Here is a 20,835-nt window from a genome sequence, read left to right as displayed (position 1 = left end):
AAATTGAGCGGCAAATTCATCATTGTTTGCACAAGGGCTTCTCATCCTAGGCGATATTTTGTGCTTCATTTGCACAAGTTGGGCGGCTTTTGCCCTTTCATTTGCACAATGATTTCCTGTTTATATCAAGCTTGTTGTGGCAGCATTTCATCCTTCAATTGCCCAAGGCAAGACTTGCATTCTCCTCTCTTTATGTCAAAATGTTGGTTTTGAATACTTTGCCTTAGCCAAAATTGAAAAATAAATTGAATGAATGATTCAATAATCGGATTATGTATTCAACAATATACAAGTGTATATATAGAGATTACAAGACAATGTTCTAAATTAAGAACAAGTCGTTTAAAGTGAACTACCAAAAAGCTAAACGCTAAATAAAGCTTAAAAGCTAATTAACTAAACAGAAAAAGCTAAATGCTAAATAAAGCTTAAAAGCTAATTAACTAAAAAGCTAAATGACCATTAAACAAGGCACTAAATATAGGTGACTAAAATATAATTAAATATTCTAATACCCTCCCTTAATGGTCATTCTATCTACTAACTACCCTACAGAAGACACTGCAGGTCTTTTGATCACAAATGAAAAGAACACTTTGCTATAGTGGAGACCCTCCCTGGATCTAAAAAGTGTTAATGACCAAGAATACCAAAATCCATCCAACCTGATGTTGGGTAACCAAACTGAAACCATGATTTTGAGGAAAAATCGGCAAACCCTCCAAAACTGAAGATACAAATCATCATTTTTGTGGAAAAAAATGGTAAAAACCCACGAAACGATTTTTGTGGAAAAAATCGAACAAAACCTTGAAACTTCGCATGGCAAGACCCAAAACACCACATGGTAAGACACCAAACATCATGCAGTAAAACATCAAACATCATGCGGGAAAACACCAGACAACATCACATGGTAAAACCCTGATTTTTGAGGAAAAAATCAAGCAAAACCCTCCCATGATTTTTTGTGGAAAAAATCAGAAAACCGAGACAATTTTTCAGGAAAAAAACGTGAAAACCCTAGGACCTGTAAGACGAGGTCTGGCCTAAATCAATCTGATAAAGGTAACGATATTCAGATATCGTGAGCATGCACTGTTTCCAAGTGTTGTGGTTGAGGCCACTGAACTTTTGACTATGTTCCAACATGATGTTGGTCAAAGGTGCCATCACGAAAATGGAGGTTGAACGAGGTCAACCTAGTGAAAGCATGAGACAGAAGAATCTGATTCAAAAATCAAAATAGAAGCAGCTGCGCAAAAAATCTGAAACCCTGGAGGAGAATTCTGGCACGAATTCCAAGGCGTGAATTTCGAGGTTTGGAAGAAACCCAAAAATTAAAAAAAAATCTGCAAACTTAAAACAGCATAAATGGTGCCCAGAAAACATCAAAATTCCCGACGTCCACAGAATTAGCAGAAATTGCGAACTGTTTTTAAATTCCAAGGCAGATTCATTGGCACAAAATTTGAGACACGGAAAACGAGGCACCCAGAAAAATCTGATGATGACCCAGTTGAGGTCTCGAAAAACCTACCAAGAATCTGCAACCAAAATAAATTTCGACTTGAACTGAAGGGTAAAACCCTAGTCAAAAATTGCAGAAACCCTAGGAAAATTTTCAATTTGCAAAAAAAAAAAACTCCAGGTTGCAGGCCCGAAAATCTCCAGAACCCTAAACAAAACATGAACTGCTGCCCAACACAAAGAAATTCGCCCACGAACCAAAAACTCTCAAAAAGCCTTCAAAAAAGCAAAATCGTTTTTTTTATAAAAAAACAATTAAAAAAAACCTGGAAAACATTCCAGAAAGAAGGCCATGAATTTTTATTAAAAAATTTGCCAAACTTTAAAGAATCCCATTGACCCGCTTTGATACCATGAAAAATAAATTGAATGAATGATTCAATAATCGGATTATGTATTCAACAATATACAAGCGTATATATAGAGATTACAAGACGACGTTCTAAATTAAGAACAAGTCGTTTAAAGTGAACTACCAAAAAGCTAAATGCTAAATAAAGCTTAAAAGCTAATTAACTAAAAAGCTAAATGACCATTAAACAAGGAACTAAATATAGGTGACTAAAATATAATTAAATATTCTAATAAAAATTGCCACTTGCTTGGGTGGATTTCCTTGCTCCAATTGCACAAAGTAGGGCAGCAAATTTAGGTTCAAACATGGTGGAAATTTCATGTTGGTTTGCACAACTTGCTTGGTTCACATTAAGTCCTCCATTTGCACAATGAAGGTGGCCTTAAACCCTTGGTTTGCATTAGACTACTTTGCCTTGAGCGGTGTTTAGTGCCTCAGTGGCACAAGTGAGTTTGTTTGATCAATTATTTATGAACTCTTTGTGCCAAGACAAGGTGGTGTTTTGTGCTTCACTTGCACAAGTTTGAGGGTGCATTTTAGTTGCTGATTGCACTAGTCAGCTTGATAGGGTGGCCTTTTGGGTCTCAATTGCACAAAATTGACGGCATTTGAGGTTTCATTTGCACAAGTTTGCAAGTCAGCATTTTGGGGTTGGTTTGCACAAGAATTTCAACCTTTAGATGCTCATTTGCACAGCAATTTTGGCCTTTAAGCTCTTGCATGTACAAACATAGCGGCTTTGATCCCTTTGCATGCACAAATGATTAACTTGCTGTTGGTTAACAGATTTGTCTTTCTAAAAAAAGTAACAGAATGACTCAATGTGCCCAGCATGAAAGACAAATAAGTAACTAACAATCGGAGAGATCGCCAATTACGTTGGCAATCTTCCTCTGAATTTTAGAGGTACAGCTCCCTCCTAAATCGACTCCTAGGTTTTGCAGTATGCTTTTTACCCGAAAGCAAGAAAGGAAAAGATACACACTTCCCATATGCAAAAAGATGAAATTTAGATTCAGATTATCGAACGGGAGTGTGAACAACACACAGTCTGGTCACAGCACAATTAATTGCACGGAAAATATTGAAACGTGATGTAAATAACTGAAAAGAGAACATGCAGAATCCAAAGTTTCTACATCATTCACATTTAACCATAGCAAGTAAATAAATATCAAGTGAAATAGCAGTAATTCAAAGCTTACTTCCAGCATGAAAGAATATAGCAAACACAAAGTTTTGATATATTAAATCATTCCAAAGATGCCCAGAAAACAAAATTCTTCAAAAGATGGCTAACTGTTCAAAATGTAACAGCAATTTTCCAGTATTCTCCTTCCACCCTTTTACCATCTATCATCTATCTATTTATAACTAAAGTTTGTTCCATTTTCAAGAAACAGTTCCTTTTAAAGTAACGGTCTTGAAAAAAACCACTTTAAACATGATTTTAAAGAAAACAAAAATTATCGAATAAATCCTATTTATGGACCATTAATCTCATGCTCCTTCCTCATCAAGCACTGGATTTTGTCCTGCAATCTGACGGTCAATCCTATCCGCTTTCCTTTCTTCTTCAAACAATACCCAATGGACTTCAGTAAATTTATCTTCATCAAGTATAGTTGCCTAGACGAAGTCACTCATGTCGAGAAGAATATCATCCTGCAAATATTCATCATCTGGTTGGATCAGGGGACCTTTGCCTTTGAGCACCATCCTTGACATTGTTTGAAAAGACCAATTACCAGGAATCCTCTGTATAGCAAGTTCTTCCTGTAAACGTCGTTCGTGATTCTCTTCCTAATCCGCGATTTCTCTAACAGGGTGATAGCCTTTCTATATTCATTGAAATCGGTATGCCTTTTCCATTCAAAAGACCGTAATTGTCGGATGATATCTTCCTGTTCAATTTTTGGCCAATTCAAGTCTGGGTTTCGAAATGGCAATTAGTCGTCATGAGGCAAAACCATTCTGACAAGGACAACTCATGATAGCATACGCTCCTTTGGTAGTTTTCAAAAGGTGTTGTATTAAATATTATCTGCAACGGTGATAGTATCAAGTGCTACAACACATGTTGCCACCTTTACGTGTCCTCAATTGGTTAATCTTGTCATTAATGATAATACCAAGCAAATCTTCTTGATTGGCTTCTTGGAGAATGTGTGTCGCATGTTGGCACGGCGGGTCGAAGTTGGTAACGGCACAAGCGATTGTGTTCACAGAGTAGATAAACTCAAACAATTTCCATCGGTGACTAATTATAACATGCTCCCTGTCAATACTCATGTCACCACCTCAACAGGCCTATTGTATCAATCTTGAGTCGTGTTCTCGAGAAACGCACCAACTTCTAAGTCAGGTGGTGGTTCCCCCTTGAAGGCTTCATGAATTGACAACACAAGCATGTCGGGAAATCGGTCAGAATCGCAACTTCCGAACTGCTTCAAAAATCAATCAGAAACCCAACCTCCTTGGATCTTCATGAAGAGCAATCGGCCCTTTGTGATTTCCCTCAACCATGTCGGGTGATCGGGTACTTTCTAAACTTGAGAACCCCACGACAAAGTTAACAAGGCAAGAGACTAGCGGCTTAGTTTTGAAAATGCATAAAGCCACAACCCGGGATTCATATTATTGAAGTGGATGAAGGAAGACCCTAAAGAAAAACTTCAAGGCATGGAAAAATTGTGACACGATAGCAAAATTTAATATATGTGGGTAACACTTGCTAAAGCGGCATTTAGGGGGTCATTTGCACAAAATCTTTGCTTGAGAGCAAGCTCATGCCAAGAGCAGATCTTGAGCAAAATCTTGCCTTAACCAAACTTTATTGCAATGAGCTCAATGCTTTCATTCTTAATCATCTTGGGATATTTGTTCACCATTGAAAGCAACTTTGATGACCACTCCTTCAATCTCACCTATGCCGCCCTAAGACCCTAGAGTCTACCTCATGCATGCAAGTAAGACCTTGATGATCCAATATTCCAAGCAACTCAATCAAGCAAGATTTAATACGAAATAACCAACCTCCTCACAAGAAAAAGTTAACGACTAAGAGAGATGCCTAACTAAGACAACTAACCTTAAACCCCAAGCAAAGTGAAAAATTGGGGGTCCCCATTTGCAATAGGGCGATGTGTGAAAACGTCACAACATGTCCATTAAGGACGATTTTCAAAAACTAGAAATTGACTAGTTGACCACTTTTGCCAAATGTCAACATGAGATGGACCTAATGGAATACAAGATTGACAATTTGCCAAGTATCCCAATGGAAGAGGTTGACCCCCTAGTGACCAGGTTCATCGAATTTGCTGCCAAGTAAAACGATAAGGGACGTCCACTTCTACAAGAATGTTGGATTTATTAGTTGTTTACTGCTCATTGGTACATTTTGGATAACTATGTTAGCTTGCCCTAATTAGAGTTTGTTGTTTAATCTTGGCCATTGATCTTAAATCAATCTACGTCATTGCATTGTAATAAGGGTGCCAATATAAACCCTCCTCATTTCATTTGTAGCTCATATCAGAGATTTCGGAGAAATTGTTGTAGTGATACTTCTTAAGTGCTAAGACATAATTCATTGTTCAATTGTTGGAGAATCTTTGTCTACTTTTGCAAGTTAGTATGGTTTCTTGGCTCTCATTAGAATAGATTTTATTTCCAAGTTATTAGATTGAATGAAGGATTTGATAAAGTTGCTCAATGTCGAATGATGTGTTCATACTTTTTATAATTGGATGATTTTCAATTATTTTGCAAAGTAGCCTAATCAAATACATGAAACTTAACTTCTATTGCTATATTCATTGTTCGAAAATCTTTTGAATTCCTTACAAGATAGCACCGTTCTTGTGTAGTTGTTGAATTTGGCGAAGCAGGAATTAGTTTTAATTCCACGTTTGCAATTTCTATCTCCCGAGTTCATAGGATTAGCTTAGGGTTAGAATTATCTTCCTAAACCCTCATCCTTTTGCCTTTTTTTTAAATCTTGGTAGAAGTAGGATTAAATAGAACTTATTGAAAATCATTCCAAAAAGATGAAATTAAGAATCGGCAAAATCCTTAGAATGATTTACTCCTCGAACAATTGTGTAAGTCCCCCTTGAGATTACCAGCATATCACAACGAACCAACTGAGACTACCCACATGAATTTGGGAACCTTGGAGTCGTCTTTGTGATCACACAATCCATCTATTTAGCACATAAAATATTTTCAAGAGAGAATAGGATATCTCTAGGTATTTTATTCTAACTTGAGCATGCATAAAAACCACACCAACAGGTCGACACTTACAAGTTTCCAATTGCTAAAAAATAAACCATCCATTACTAGACAAATCTTGCATCAAGTCACTACCACAGTATTTGGGTCACTAATGCAATTTATTGTCACCTATGTGTTTCTTGTGTGCAATCAACTTGTAAATGAATTTTCTAGCCTTCAGCCACTTTCGACAATCTTCCACCTTCCAACATCAAATTAGAGTTGCTCCCCTAACCTTCCACGCCTTTTCATTTAAGCTATAGCAATCTAATTTTCAGTTTCACCATCTCTTAGCATAGATTGTAGTTATTTTGAAAAATAAAATAGTTACTGTTTTACTCCTTATATGCAAAAGACTGGTTAGAATCTTTAGATACAGTTTTATATATAGTCAGTTAAAATAAAAACACACTTAGATCGTAGAGGTGTTAAAAATTTATTTACATAAAGAATTTAGTTATCATCAAAATACACAAATTGGATCACACATCTAGCAAGTGACTATGTTCATGAAAGGAAAATAACATTAAGTACCAAGAAAGAACTAATCAATGAGCAATTGTTTTAAGGTAGAGTATTACCATAAAAATGAGAATCCAAAACCAAGAGCAAGCACACCATAATCCAAAGAGACACAAAATTTGTAAGGGGGAAAAGTAAACTAAAAACCCCCATGATTATGAAGATGGCATAACGCCTAAGTAAATACAATAAGAAAGAGAGAATGAGCTTAGCATAGAAATGTTTCCATGGAAGAAAAGAGAGAGGCACCTCAAATATATAGAGGTGAGAGAGGAGTTGCGAATGTAACTCCCAAGTCTAAGGATGCCATCTATCATCCTATGTGTGTGCAAAGTGTCACAATCCTCATAAGGAGGAAATATAATATTCCACGTATATGGAATAAATAAAAATGAGTTGTGAGAACTCAAATAAGACAGGACGTGTAGGGATACCTTAGGAATATTCCTACAAGTAACAAATAAAAGGAAATTAACTTTACCAAGTAAAGATTAATTCCTAACAGTTCATATGACATAACCGTATTGGAACATGAATCAGGTATGGATATGGGTACAGGTATGTGGCAGCATGTCGATACGAAAATTCTTTGGGGGGGTTGGATACATCCGTACAAACATATAAAATCATGAATATATGCAAATATGCAAATAAAAATGAAAGCCAAAATAGTAAATACCATACCAATCAAATCAAAATATATATTGAAAATACGTAATAAAATTATGCTCAGTGACTTTACATTTACTAATAATACTTAATAAATATAAATATTCTTAAAAAAATCATTTCAAAATAAAAATGGATCAAAACAATTATATTCATAAAAAGATAGAATAGAAAGGTTAAAATATTTAAAAATTAAAATATTTCTTTAACAAATGATTCTAATTTAAATATAAAAATAAGACGAAACCATATAAATTTAAATATTAAAATATAAAAGATTAAAATATCAAAACATAAAAGATAAACCTCAAAAAAAGGTTTAAGGAAATATTCAGAATTATTAAACTAAATACATTTAATAGTATGCTACTTCATCATTGATCAATGCATGATGAAAACCCAATGATAGAAGGGGCGCTTTTAGGGTTTTTGGATGCAAAAAAAGGTCAAAAATGTGTGTTTTTGTTATGTTTTGGCCCCCAGCACCTTTGGATATGGCCGGCTTTGTACCTGGGTTCATACCTGGCGAACCCAAATGCCTAGGTGCGTACCCAGGGCAAACCCCCACAAGAACCTGAACCCTTCACCCGGGTTCAGGTGCGTGGACCAAAACAGGCGAACACAGTAACATAGCAGAAAGCTAATCTTCAAGTTCGACGGAAAGTTAAATCAGAAATTGTCTCTTCATTGTGGTTTATTCTGCCATTTGCACTTGGTTTCTTCACTCCTAAAACTCACAAAATAAATGAGGATAAGCAACTAAAAAGAAAATGGAGGACATAGATGAGCAGCACAGAAACAAGTCGGAACATTTTTTCCACCTGTCACAACACGAAAACAACAAAAAATGATGCACATTTTACCTTTCGGTTTTTCAACACTTTCTCTAAAATTGACGTGGATTTTTCTATTAAAAAAATAAGGCATAGAACTTTCACGAAGTGCCAAAATCATATCGAGTTCCATGAAAAAATGCCATGGACACATATCGGAATCTTGTTGCAGATCAAACAACATTTCAGGCTTCACAAACACAACCCATTGTCAATGCAACAAGGTTTTTTAACCATATCCGAGTCCCAGACATAACATACTCAGAATCAGTGGAGGAAATTGCCATTCGGCAACCTAAAAATAATAATTTATGTTTGCAGCTTGGATAAAGGTCAGCATTGGCAATCCAGTTAGCTCAAGTAATTGGATAGCTAAACAATGTCCCTGGCATTAATAGTTAGTTTAAACATAGAATTATATTCAATTCAATTAAACTTACCAAACATATTTACTGTTTCAAATAGCACATCAAAATAATTTTAGAATACAGCAGGCATAGCCTGTTTTGACCTCTTCAACAGAACTTGTTAGATTTGATATTTCTGACATTAGTAAGTCTGGCGCTTATCCTCAAACTTCTTGTGATTCTGACATTACCAGTCTGACCTTGTACTCAAACTGCACTCAATTAAATAGCATGGAGCACCATTAATTAACCTAACCATCCTGGTTTTGAATTCTGTACCAGGAGTCTAATGTGCACCACAAAGGATCTATAGTATATTTTTATACCCTTATATTTATAACAGGTACACAACCTATACCCTTATTTCTATCCATAAAACTCCAACATTTTTATCATACCGGAAACACATCCCCCAATAAAGAAAATTCAGAGAAACATAAGGCTATATTTGTACTAGTGCCAAAACCCCTTTGTTATGGAAAGCTTCTATATCCATATCGACCCACATTTTCTCTCTCAATAAATAATCTTTGAATCACACTGATAAATAATACCACATTCCATTGCATTAGTGCTTGATAATGCAATAAGAGGTTTAAGACCCTGACAAAATGACAAAAATAAATTTACAATTGCATGCTATCATAAATGCATTTATTGCCATAAAGACCACACACTATGGGCTGCTGGAGGTAATATGATTCATACCTTGTAACCAACATAATGACCTGCAGGATCACATTTATAAAGTTGAGGTCCTAACTCTTCATCAATACCAAGAACTATGGCCGCTGCATAACCAACACATGTATGTAAATCAAAAAAAATATGGTGTAGTGGCACAAAATAGTTTGTTCAAAACTTGTACTTCTTCACAAAAACAAACAAAAAGTGCAAATTGCAATACCCTTTTATATATCATATTATTAAAAAAAAATGTATACCAACCTACTCCCAGAGGTCTCATGTACGCATGTTGTGTATACACTTGAGACTTATCTGCAAGCCTGTATGTTATATACAATAACATAAATATGTATGATTATGCACAAGAAAACAGAAAGTTTGAAGCAAAAGAATATTTAGGATGTTAACAACCAGCAAGAAAGAAACAATATGTTGAAAATTGAAATAGAACCCCGCTGTACCCATTTGGCATTTATTGTTTTTTCAAACTACTAATTGGCAAATTTAATAATTAAAAAAATTGTGAAAGTTGATTATTTGGGTTCTGAATGGTGTGAAAAGATATTCTTGCAAATTTAACAAAAAAAGATAATACTTAAAAAGAAATTAATTTTCATCATCAGGGAAATTTTGGTGGCTTCAGCAGCAAAAATAAAAAAGTTCCATTCAAAACAGCAAGCTATCTCAATAGATGTTTTCTGATTAGCTAAGAACAACAACGATGTATGGAGAGCACAAAAAAGCACAGACTAACGTATAATTACTTGATTTTACGTAGTGACATTGTGTCAATATAAGCAAAGTGAATTCGTGAAGCCAAAAGTATCCCCTAAGTAATAGGCAAACCCACACCATGATGATAACCTTCAAATTTTTAATGAAGCCTCCCACAACTTAGGTGCAACTGACTACCAGCAAATCAAATATGTAGATAATATCCTTAACTTATTGATAAAATGCATATTGCATTGGTTATATTCTAAGTTACGGAATTCGTCCGTGTAGACTCTACACCCACAATCGGGTACAGGTGCGAACCAGGTTCGCTCCCCGTTTCATCCCAGGTCCGGCCCGGCTTCGTTTTTTTCCTGCAAAAAACGTTTTTAATAAAGTCTTCATTGGTGCGAAGGTTTTTCACGTTTGCGCATGCCCAAGCACTGAAGAGCACACAGTTATACTGAGAGGGAGGGGGGCGCATAGGGGGGGTGAATCAGTATAACAACAAATTTTACCAATTTAAACTTTTTTAACTTCAATAACTTATCTCATTAACATATTCATTGCGTAACAACATTTATATGTGATCTAACTAATATGAACACAAGTAGAACACAAGATATATACGTTGAAACCCTTACGAGAGAAAACCACGGCAAATCAATGCTTTTATACAATTCTTCTTTTACAATGTTTGTAGGCATCAAACTACTAGAGACATCAACCCCTACGTTTGTGAGCACCAACCCACTGGAAGCACCAACTCCCAAATCTAATTTTGTGAGCACCAACCCACTAGAAGCACCAACTCCCACTTCAAAATTCGTGAGCACTATAACCCACTTCACATAAATCTGATTTTCCACCTTGACAATGTTGCTATGACACCAACCCCTACGTTTGTGAGCACCAACCCACTGGAAGCACCAACTCCCAAATCTAATTTTGTGAGCACCAACCCACTAGAAGCACCAACTCCCACTTCAAAATTCGTGAGCACTATAACCCACTTCACATAAATCTGATTTTCCACCTTGACAATGTTGCTATGACACCAACCCCTACGTTTGTGAGCACCAACCACTGGAAGCACCAACTCCCAAATCTAATTTTGTGAGCACCAACCCACTAGAAGCACCAACTCCCACTTCAAAATTCATGAGTACTATAACCCACTTCACATAAATCTGATTTTCCACCTTGACAATGTTGCTATGACACCAAACCCTACGTTTATGAGCACCAACCCACTGGAAGCACCAACTCCCAAATCTGATTTTGTGAGCACCAACCCACTAGAAGCACCAACTCCCACTTCACATAAATCTGATTTTCCACCTTGACAATGTTGCTATGACAACGGATGATGGAGGATTTGATCTTTTCACATCTGCCTATATTACTTTCTCAATTGTATATTCTCTTCTTCACAAATCTGCATATACAACTGTCTCAATTCTCCTTCACAAATCTGCTGTAAAGTCTTTCTTACATCTGCTATAAATTCTTCCTTAAATCTGCTATTATGATTACCTTAAATTTGCCATAAAACTGGTATCAATCTCTTATTAAATTCTTTACAATAAGCTCTTCAATCTTCACTTATTCTTCTCTATAAGACTACCAGAAGTCTCTTACAAATTTATCTTTAAATCTGCATCATATCCTTCTCTATATTTGTAAAATATCCTTCTTTATATCTGTATAAATTCCTCTTTGACATCTGTGTATACTCTTCTTTTATATCAGCAAATACATCAGCAATCTTCCTTTTTCTTCTGCAGTAATATATCTGAATTATATATTTCTTTATTACTCACCACTCATTCTTTTATTTCACTCACACTCCTCATCGCACACAACTCACACATACTACATTCTTTACACACACTCACCAACTACTCCACACCAATTTTCTTCTCTAAATATATTACAAGTCATGCCTTTATCGAATTGGCATGTCCTTTTGTTATGTTTTGTTAATTACAAGTCATGCCTGTAACAAGTCGTATTAATTTGAATCGCACTTCACCTTGAAACATCACACTTGTCTTTAATCAAATCGCACCTCTTGTATCTAATCTATCAGTAAATCTTTTAAGTCAATTATTCACTAAATGAAGTCGGCTGTAGCATTTAATTAAATTCTTTCACAATGAGGAAATTAGTATAGCTGCTTTGTTCCAGCACGATCAATGCTTTCTCACAAAACAATTATTACTTTGAATGTTAGTGATAATCACTGCATTCTTTGAATCAATGTTTGACATCTCTTTTAAAAAGACATAACCTTTCTTAATTACTGCTTATCCTTTTCTGATTTGTTTTTGTTTATAGACACAAGTCTAATACAATCGTTTCTTTTTGACTTATTTAATCACTGCTTACTAATGATTACTCATTCGCTTCATTAGCTATAAGAATTATAATCGCTGTGCATGTTCTCCATGTGCATGATCGTTCATAATCACTTCTTCCTCTGTGTCTAAATTACTTCTTTCACAAACTTTCTAATTTGAAATCTCTGAAACCTCTCCCTCATGCTGTATTTCAATCGATACATGTATATCAGCAAAATCACCTTTTACTACACACCCGTTTCTCTCATAAGCTATATTGACAATAATGGTTTCATAGTCTAATTGGCATGATAAAGCTCTCCACCTGTTTTCTCCTGGAGTCTGTTGATATGTAATTCACGGCCTGCTCTAAATTCTGTGTACCAAGGAATTAATATCATTTGGCTGTAGAATTTGTATTGTCCACAATATCTGGTTCAATCAACCATTTAAAATATATGGTGGAGGTAACATCACTTGAAATCTTATATGCGAATGTGGATATCTGGTGTGAAGTCTTTATTCCTTCAATATTATTGGGAGTCAATCACTTCACTACCGGGTTTGTTTCATCAACTACTTCGCTACTGTTCTTCATTTGAAGATCTGCAGTCACATCAATTTACTTCACAACTTGGCATAATCTCTCGCTTACTGAGAATTAATCTTTGTCTTTGTATACTCTTTAACATTCCCTCAATATTGATAATTGTGTCTTGAGAAAATAACAGTTGTTTGTCTTCACACCATTGTTATGGCTTCAAGCACTTCATTCTTACCAAGTAAATAAACCAATCAAATATAGAATGATTCTTGATATACTAAGAAACTTCTCAGCTAATCATACTTGACAATACACTTTAACAAAGCTCTTCTTGACATCAATGACAATATTTCCAACAAGCACAAGGTGTTGGGAAGGTTTTCACAGCTGGTAAAATTCGTTTCATATTAATATATGATTCTGACATTAAAAATAAAGTATTATTTATAGTTAAATTAAACTGCTATAAGAATTTAACATTTATTTTTAGTACAATTAAATTTATTATTGTTTTATTTTATTTTTATAACTTTTATTTTTAATATTTACGTTTAATTCAAATATTAAATAATTAATTTAAATTTTAAAGTATTTATATATAAAATTTAACTAATTTAATTTTAAAGTATTTAAATTAAATTTAACAAATGTACTTTTATTTAATATAATATTGTTTTATTAAGAATTCACACACACATATATATTGTGTGTGGGGACGTACCTGTACCCAAACCCAAGGAAAAAAATTCCCATATCCGCGAATCCGTACCTGTATTTGTATCTGTATCCGTACCCGTATCCGAATCGATAACTTAGGTTATATTAATCAAGGGCATAAAATTGCAGAAACTTAAAATTATATTAATAGACCTCAAACAAAAATGTTATCACAATGGGGCTGGTAACTACCCAACCCCTACAATTGAGCATCCTGCTCAAACACCAAACATTGCACTCACTCAGTCAGATTCTTCCTAAGGCTATCAATGAGAATAAACTTAATTACCCTAGTCATTGCAACTTTCTTCTTGCCAAATTGAAATGAGAACCAAGGTTTATGGTTATCTTAAGAGGTGTCTTCTCCCTTTAATCATAATTCTTTTCTCAACTTCCTACTCTTGTCATAAACAAAATGATTTGTAGAACATAACATATACTCCTCCTCAACCAATTCTTTCTCCACTTATTCCATTATGTGCTCTTGTTTCTAGCCTTCTTCATCATGAGGTCAATGTGCCCATCATACCCTTTAATTAAATTAACAGATATCTCATTTATTGTAGACATTATGCAGCTTTCTTTCATTACTCCTCCCATTAAACAAGCATAAAAAGTCAAATATTTTGGAACTCTTAATTCCCCCAAACTTGGTGTTAGGCAAGAAACTAGGAATCTTCTCCGTTGTGGTTTTCAAAATGAAAACATAAGATCTCTCCCTGCCTTGTCTCTCCTATCATGCTTCCTAGCATGCACAAGGAAATACCTATTGAAAACAGATGATAATAAGTTCATTGTATACTACAATTCTCTTGGACAATTGTATTCATTATGTTGACAAGAACAATGTATACAAAAAAGTACCAAAAAAGTGAGCTCGAACCAAAGTTGTATTGAGATAGGTGACATCCTAGGAAGGCTCAATACTTCGCACTCGTGAGTATCACTTAGGCACAATGAGTGCCAAGTGGACCATCCACTCTCAAGAGAACTGACTTATTTTTAATCACAGCTCAAGAAATATGAATCGATCTAGATTCACTCTAAATCATCAATTGAATCCCAAAAAATCATCACATAGTTTGATACATTGCAAAGAACCACTTGTACGGAAAAGAATAATGTACTTCAAGGGGCAACAGAATCCCCACAATGAACTCTTGCTAGAGAAAGTTGTAATTAGAGAAATCTTCCTATTAATTATATTTTACTTGTATATTGTAGCTGGCAAGATTAGTTTACTTTTGTGGGTTGTATGCGCTTGCTCTTGGTAGTTGTCGATGGTTGGAAGTTATTAGCAACCATTGGATAGTTTATATACACCTATTGTACTTATGAAAGTGTACCACATGTTATGAACATTCCTTGAACTGCAGATATATATATGCATATGAATGAAACAAATTGTGATATCTTAATGCAAATACTGATATGAATCTCATATAATTATTGGTATTCATCTATCCTATTTACTCGATTATATCCAAAGCATATTGAGTTAGGAAATAGCCATTTTGCATCGCTGCCTACAAGAGGTTAGGTTGAGTTACGAAGTCGAGTTGGTAAAAATGACCATATAAATATGGCAGCCTATAGTGTCCCCTTATCAAGCCTGATCAGCAGGGGTGACCATTAGCCCATTCTTAAGCTCCAATAGGCTAATCGGTATTGGCAAGGAGACCACATAGATCTTGGAGTGCATCGATTCAGTCTTTCTTTGTTTTCGTTGATGGATTTGAGTCCAGTTGGTGTTATGGATTGTGTTTACACTTTTTGACAAGTTTTCAGACTCTCAAGGTGTTCTCCAAACTTCTTGGAGAGAACGCCTACTTTTAGTAAGTCTCCGAGTTGGCACCAATTTTCATCCCACTGCGTCAACTTCATCCTGGCATGCTCAGATTGGATTTTCAGAACTCGAACAGTAGCATTAAAAATATACACTAAAGTTCTAATGTTAATGTTATATTATTTTACTTTAGTGTTATATTTTTATAAAGTGATGTTATGTCCCATAACGTGAACCCCTGGGAGAAGCAGACTTACACACAAGTCACTTTCATATTTGTAAAAGGTACTTTGGGTGGGAAATGAGTAATTTTAAATTTCAAATTGGATTGTTTTCCCTCCAAAGCTATAAAAGGAGGTTTGGGCTATCATTTTCTGTATGCAGAAGAGTACACATAACGAAATGTTGTCAGATTGAACCTACATGTTCTTAGATCTTGTGAGGACGAAAACCCTCATTACATAATTGGCTTCAGATTTGGAATACAACCCCTAGCTGGTTTAGAGTAATTCTACACAAGTCACCATTGTTATTAAAAGCACTTGTAGATTTGAGGTTTCACAAATGAAGCTCTTTGAGATATTTTGATTGCAGATTTTGAGAGCGAATATATAATTGATTTGCAGAAGATTTTTTCCCATGTTTGATGCTTTCCTAGCAAGTTTTAGTTGTTCGTACATATTCCAAGAAGCTGGCCATACGCACATGTGTTGAGTTGTGAAGACCTGAGATCAGTTTGAAAACCACTGGAGCTGTTTGGATAGGGTTTTCCTTTGTTGGCCAACTCCATTTGATCGGTTTTTGGTGACTATTCACAAGGGAGTGATTTCTTAAGGGGGTCATACAATATGCCCTTGTTCCTGGTGATTGGCAAGGATTACAGTTACAAAATGCCTAAATCTTGGGGTTTGTTTCACCTTGAAAGGTGATGCCTAGGCTCTTCCCATCACTTTCAGTCATTTGTGTATATTGAGCAAACAAGGATTTGGTGGTTGGATATTGGTTTTGTGCTGGTAGCCCTGTTCTAGCACTAATATCAGACTAGTATTCTACCTACTGTTGCCATTTGAGGGCTGTTCTGAGAGTGCTGGGAGCTCTTGAGGCTGATGTGTCAGGCTTAGAAAAGTTCTAAGCTGGAAAAGCCGATGATCTTGATGTCTTGCAATGCTGCTCGACCTTAATTAGAGAACAGAAAGGGTTGATTCTGTTATATCAGACTAATGTAGCAATACTTCTAGGGTCTTCAGACCTGGTACACCTTACTTTCATCCATCTTTGAGGTATTTACTGTTACTGTTTGTAGCTTAGGGAGATATTTTCTCCTAAGTTAAAATAATAAATGATAAATAAGGCAAGTCGGTCTTATTACAAATCATATCATTATTTGCTATTTATCAAAAGGGCCAACCCAGATGAAGGGTCGCCTAGGCTGATATATATACAAGGTGATGTTATTTCATTCTATAATCAATAATTCTCATCTTCATTTGCACCTTCAAGAAGCAGTTCGATCTTTCAACAGCAGATGGCCATCCTTGAGTAGCCGATCAGATTGCCAGGAGTTTTATATATATATATATATATATATATATATATATCAGATATATTTTTGCTGGGTTTTTTCTCCCTTGAGTAGGAGGGTTTTCCCAGGGTAAAATACTGTGTTCATTGTTCATTGTGTTGCTTCTCTGATCGCTTACATTTCTGATCCTAAAATCAACATTTACCCTATGAATATTTTCATATCTTGTCATCTATCATGCATTGACTCCATTGGTGAATGTTCCAACAAAACATTATAATAGCAGATGCATGTAAGCTGATTTCCTCTATCAGACTTTATGACAGAAATAAACAATTAAAATGCAAGTTAATGATTTTCAGAGGAAAAATTTTCAAAAAAAAAGAGGTATGGTGGTTATTACACAGCCAGCAAAAGAACCAGTGTAATCTAACCCAAAAAAAAAAGATAACCTTCCACAAGACCTCATAAATTTGTAGGATATATCCATCAAGGAGCACATATGAAAGGAAGCCATGAGGAGAAAAATACCACAGGACACGATTTAAAATAACTTGCAAGTAAATGAAGTAGATCACATCCTGAACTATTTTCCAAGACTCCTTGCATGACATTTTATAATTTTACAATATCTGTGCAGGGAAAAAGAACAAGAACAATGTGTTCTGCAAATACTCCAGCACTACGAGGAAAGGAACTGACAGGCACAAGAAGTAGCACCAACCGACAAGGCAACTCTCAGAATTACTGCCCTTGTATCCAAACAAGAACAAGAAGAGATCACAAAGTGGTCCCGAATCATTAAAACGTCGAATGATCCTTGAGAATAAGAGGACAAAAGGAATGAAGAAAAAGGCTAAGGGAAATAATTGAAGAAAATGAAGGGTTATTAAATGAAAGTCCCAGTCATCCCGAGAACGAAGTACAAAGACGAAACATCAATCAGAGTGGTAGTGGGGAAGTGAAATAGATTTACACAAGAAAATGCACAAAGGTAGAGTAGGAAACAATAGCAAGGCACTTTCCACTCCCTAATAAAGCATGTGTGCACCTTGTTGCTTCAGTCAAGAAATCTTCAATACAATCACCACCAAAGGAAAAACAGTGGAAAGGAGAGTCCACAGACTGATTATCATAAACATACGAAAACAATATCTAACGCATCAAAGAACTACTTATAGAAGAGTCAATAGTCCAAGGATTTGAGCATTCAACTTGAAGACAAAAGGAGCACAGGAAACATTATGAAGGCAACCCCTACATGCAAAAAGTTGAGATCGTGCAAGTATAGTATTCTTACATGGTCAAGAGTGCAAACGAAGCACCAAAATATATGAATCAAAACTCCCCAACCAAGTTCCAGTCACAGATGTTGCATAAGAGAAGAAAGATGGTGACTCCCCCAACAAGTCTGAATGTAGAGAGGCAAAACTCCCAAAATTCATATTTATCTTCAAATTTGACCCTGTTCGCCCAAAAAGCAGTAACAACAGCACCAACAGTTGGAGAGATTGTAGCAAAACCACAATCCTCCTCTACGTTTGAGAGGGGCAGCTCTCTCGCATGATGGGGGCTATTTGTAATTTTTGTGTACTTTTGGCCTAAAAGTACAAAAGGAAGGAAAACAAAACTAAAGAGGATGAATAATAGAAACCCCAACAGTAGACATACGAATACCAATTGAGATTTCACAATAGATAATGATTACAAAGGAGGTTTAAGCACAAGACAAGTTTTGATATGCAATGGTGACGAAATAAAGGAAATACATTTCAACATACAAAGTAACAAATTGCCTTAGCACTTTCAAACCAAGATACCAGGGTATGACTGTTTCATCATTTACATATATCATTTGAACTGCAGATCAAAAGAGTGCACAAGTAAACAAAGGGATTATCAATTTAACATACGAGAAATCGATACTAATAACTAAGAAACACATTCAAGACATACGAATTAAATGCATTCTTTATTATTCTTTTATAAATATACAAGTTCAAAAGTTGAGTACAAAATGTGAAAGCCAAAAGTTCTCCAGTGTTTCCCCCTCTACATTTGTCACTTTTACATTTGAATGAGCCTTGTATTTATAGGCTCTCCTTGAAATATCCCAGGTAGTAAACAAGGAAAATAATACAAAATCTTTCAAAACCAAACACAGAAATAATACTCTCTTATAAAATTCAACTTTCCCCATCCAAAACGCTACACAGAAGATTCTGGAAAGTTATTCCTTAAACAGTAGATTGACCTACAGGAAAATATCCACTACTCTTACCAGCAATAAAGCCATTTAAACTTCAGATTCTGCTCTTGATACAGACTACATAGAATGATATTCAGCAGAATAGAATATCGTACAGAAGTAGGAATACATCTTATTGAAAGTACTAAATCAGAACTGTGAACCTGGGACTGTCGGTTGTTGATGGAAATGCAAGCCTGAATAATGTTTTCCTATTTCTTGCTGGTTGTCTGTCTTTTATTTCTGGTGGGTCACAAAACTGTGCACAGAGCAACTTCAGGTGAGCACACAGCTTCCTTGTGTGGAAAGGAATGAATTGTAGCTGCAAATGGTTGCAGAACTGCTGCCAGAACCTGGAGAAACGTCCAAGCTAGACCTACAGGGGCTACATCCTGTATTGATTGAGAGGGTTTGCAGATAAGAAAAATAACGTATATCGTGAATGACAAACTAACCTTTTCCTGGCATCATAAATCAATCCTTCCAGCTACAGAAACAGCAGTTCTCTTTCCAAAATGGTGTGATGGTAGAAAAATGGAAAGTTTCTAATTCCGCCCTAGTGAACTTGTCAGCAAAAACATTCCAAACTCAAACCTGGGCGCCAGCCTATGCCAAGTCATAAAAACAACCTCATCTCTTATCTTAGCGACAGGGTAAAACAAAATACCCCCACCTCCTAAGGGCGCAAAGTCATGACTTAAATTCTGGCCCCTCCAACGACTGAAAAATAGGAGTCACTTAAGTGACTTAAGTGAAACCGGCCCCACACACTCGTCTCCTTTAATTTCATAAAATTGACCAAGTCTGGGAGATGCACAACTAAAACAGACTTAGCAAAGTGATTATTGCAGTTTGATGCTTCAATTGAGAGGGGACGTTACACTCCTCTCGGTAACCACTTATAACAACCTCGATAACTACTTTTTAACTACATTTTTTAAATATAATAAACATAATGAACCTTATATATTTATGTTTTGCATAAATTTTTCAAAAATAAGGTCTATTTCCTAACTTTTGGTTACATTAAGTGACATAAGTCATTTTTTTAAATTAGAAACTTGAAAACTTCAAGGAAGAGATCAAATAATTGATCTTGACGAGGTGGCATTGAATCTTTGCCCAATACAAGAATCATTCATTCATCAACAAATTAACCTTCAAGGAAACATATTCCAATTGCATCTGAAGTCAACATTCTTTCCTTCCATTGAGTCGATTGTTTCCCTTTGCAAGCTTTGATAGAAAATAACTCCTCAGTCAAGCATTTTGTTAAAAGAGAAGACTCTGTCGTTGGAACTTGTGTCTATTGTTGAAATTGAATGACTCTGTCATTGCAACAAAAATCACCTTAAAAATTATTAATGATATGTTGGTTTTTGTTTATTCGCACCATTTAAATTGATAGATGTCCATACATAGGCTTTATAACATCAAGGGTCAATTCATGATGACAATTGATACCACCTAAGAAAAACAAGAACCAACCCTCCTTTTTTAAGTGTTTCCAAAAGTCTCATGATCGATCACATGTACAACATGTTACAACAGATATCCTTTCACTCCCAATCCCTTCCCATCTTTCTTTCCATTTCTCTTCATGAGTCACAAGAAGGGAAATCTACAATGTCAATAACTTCAACACCGAATATCAACTTTCATCCATGTTTTTTTTGGT

General features: G+C 35.5%; 1 protein-coding gene across 1 annotated transcript in view; it reads right to left on the bottom strand.

The window, feature by feature from the left end:
- The window catches only part of LOC131035746 (proteasome subunit alpha type-6), a 97,534-nt gene that overhangs the window by 17,468 nt on the left and 59,231 nt on the right, over positions 1-20,835 (bottom strand). The window contains exons 5-6 of the mRNA XM_057967485.2: positions 9,546-9,604; positions 9,306-9,388 (exon numbers count right to left, since the gene is read on the bottom strand). Of these exons, the coding sequence (XP_057823468.2) occupies positions 9,306-9,388; positions 9,546-9,604 (142 nt within the window). The remainder of the gene's footprint in view (positions 1-9,305; positions 9,389-9,545; positions 9,605-20,835) is intronic.

The sequence above is a fragment of the Cryptomeria japonica genome, chromosome 5, assembly GCF_030272615.1.
Source record: "Cryptomeria japonica chromosome 5, Sugi_1.0, whole genome shotgun sequence".
NCBI lineage: Eukaryota > Viridiplantae > Streptophyta > Pinopsida > Cupressales > Cupressaceae > Cryptomeria > Cryptomeria japonica.
Note: the sequence above shows the minus strand (reverse complement) of the source record. Positions and strands in the feature narration are given on the sequence as shown.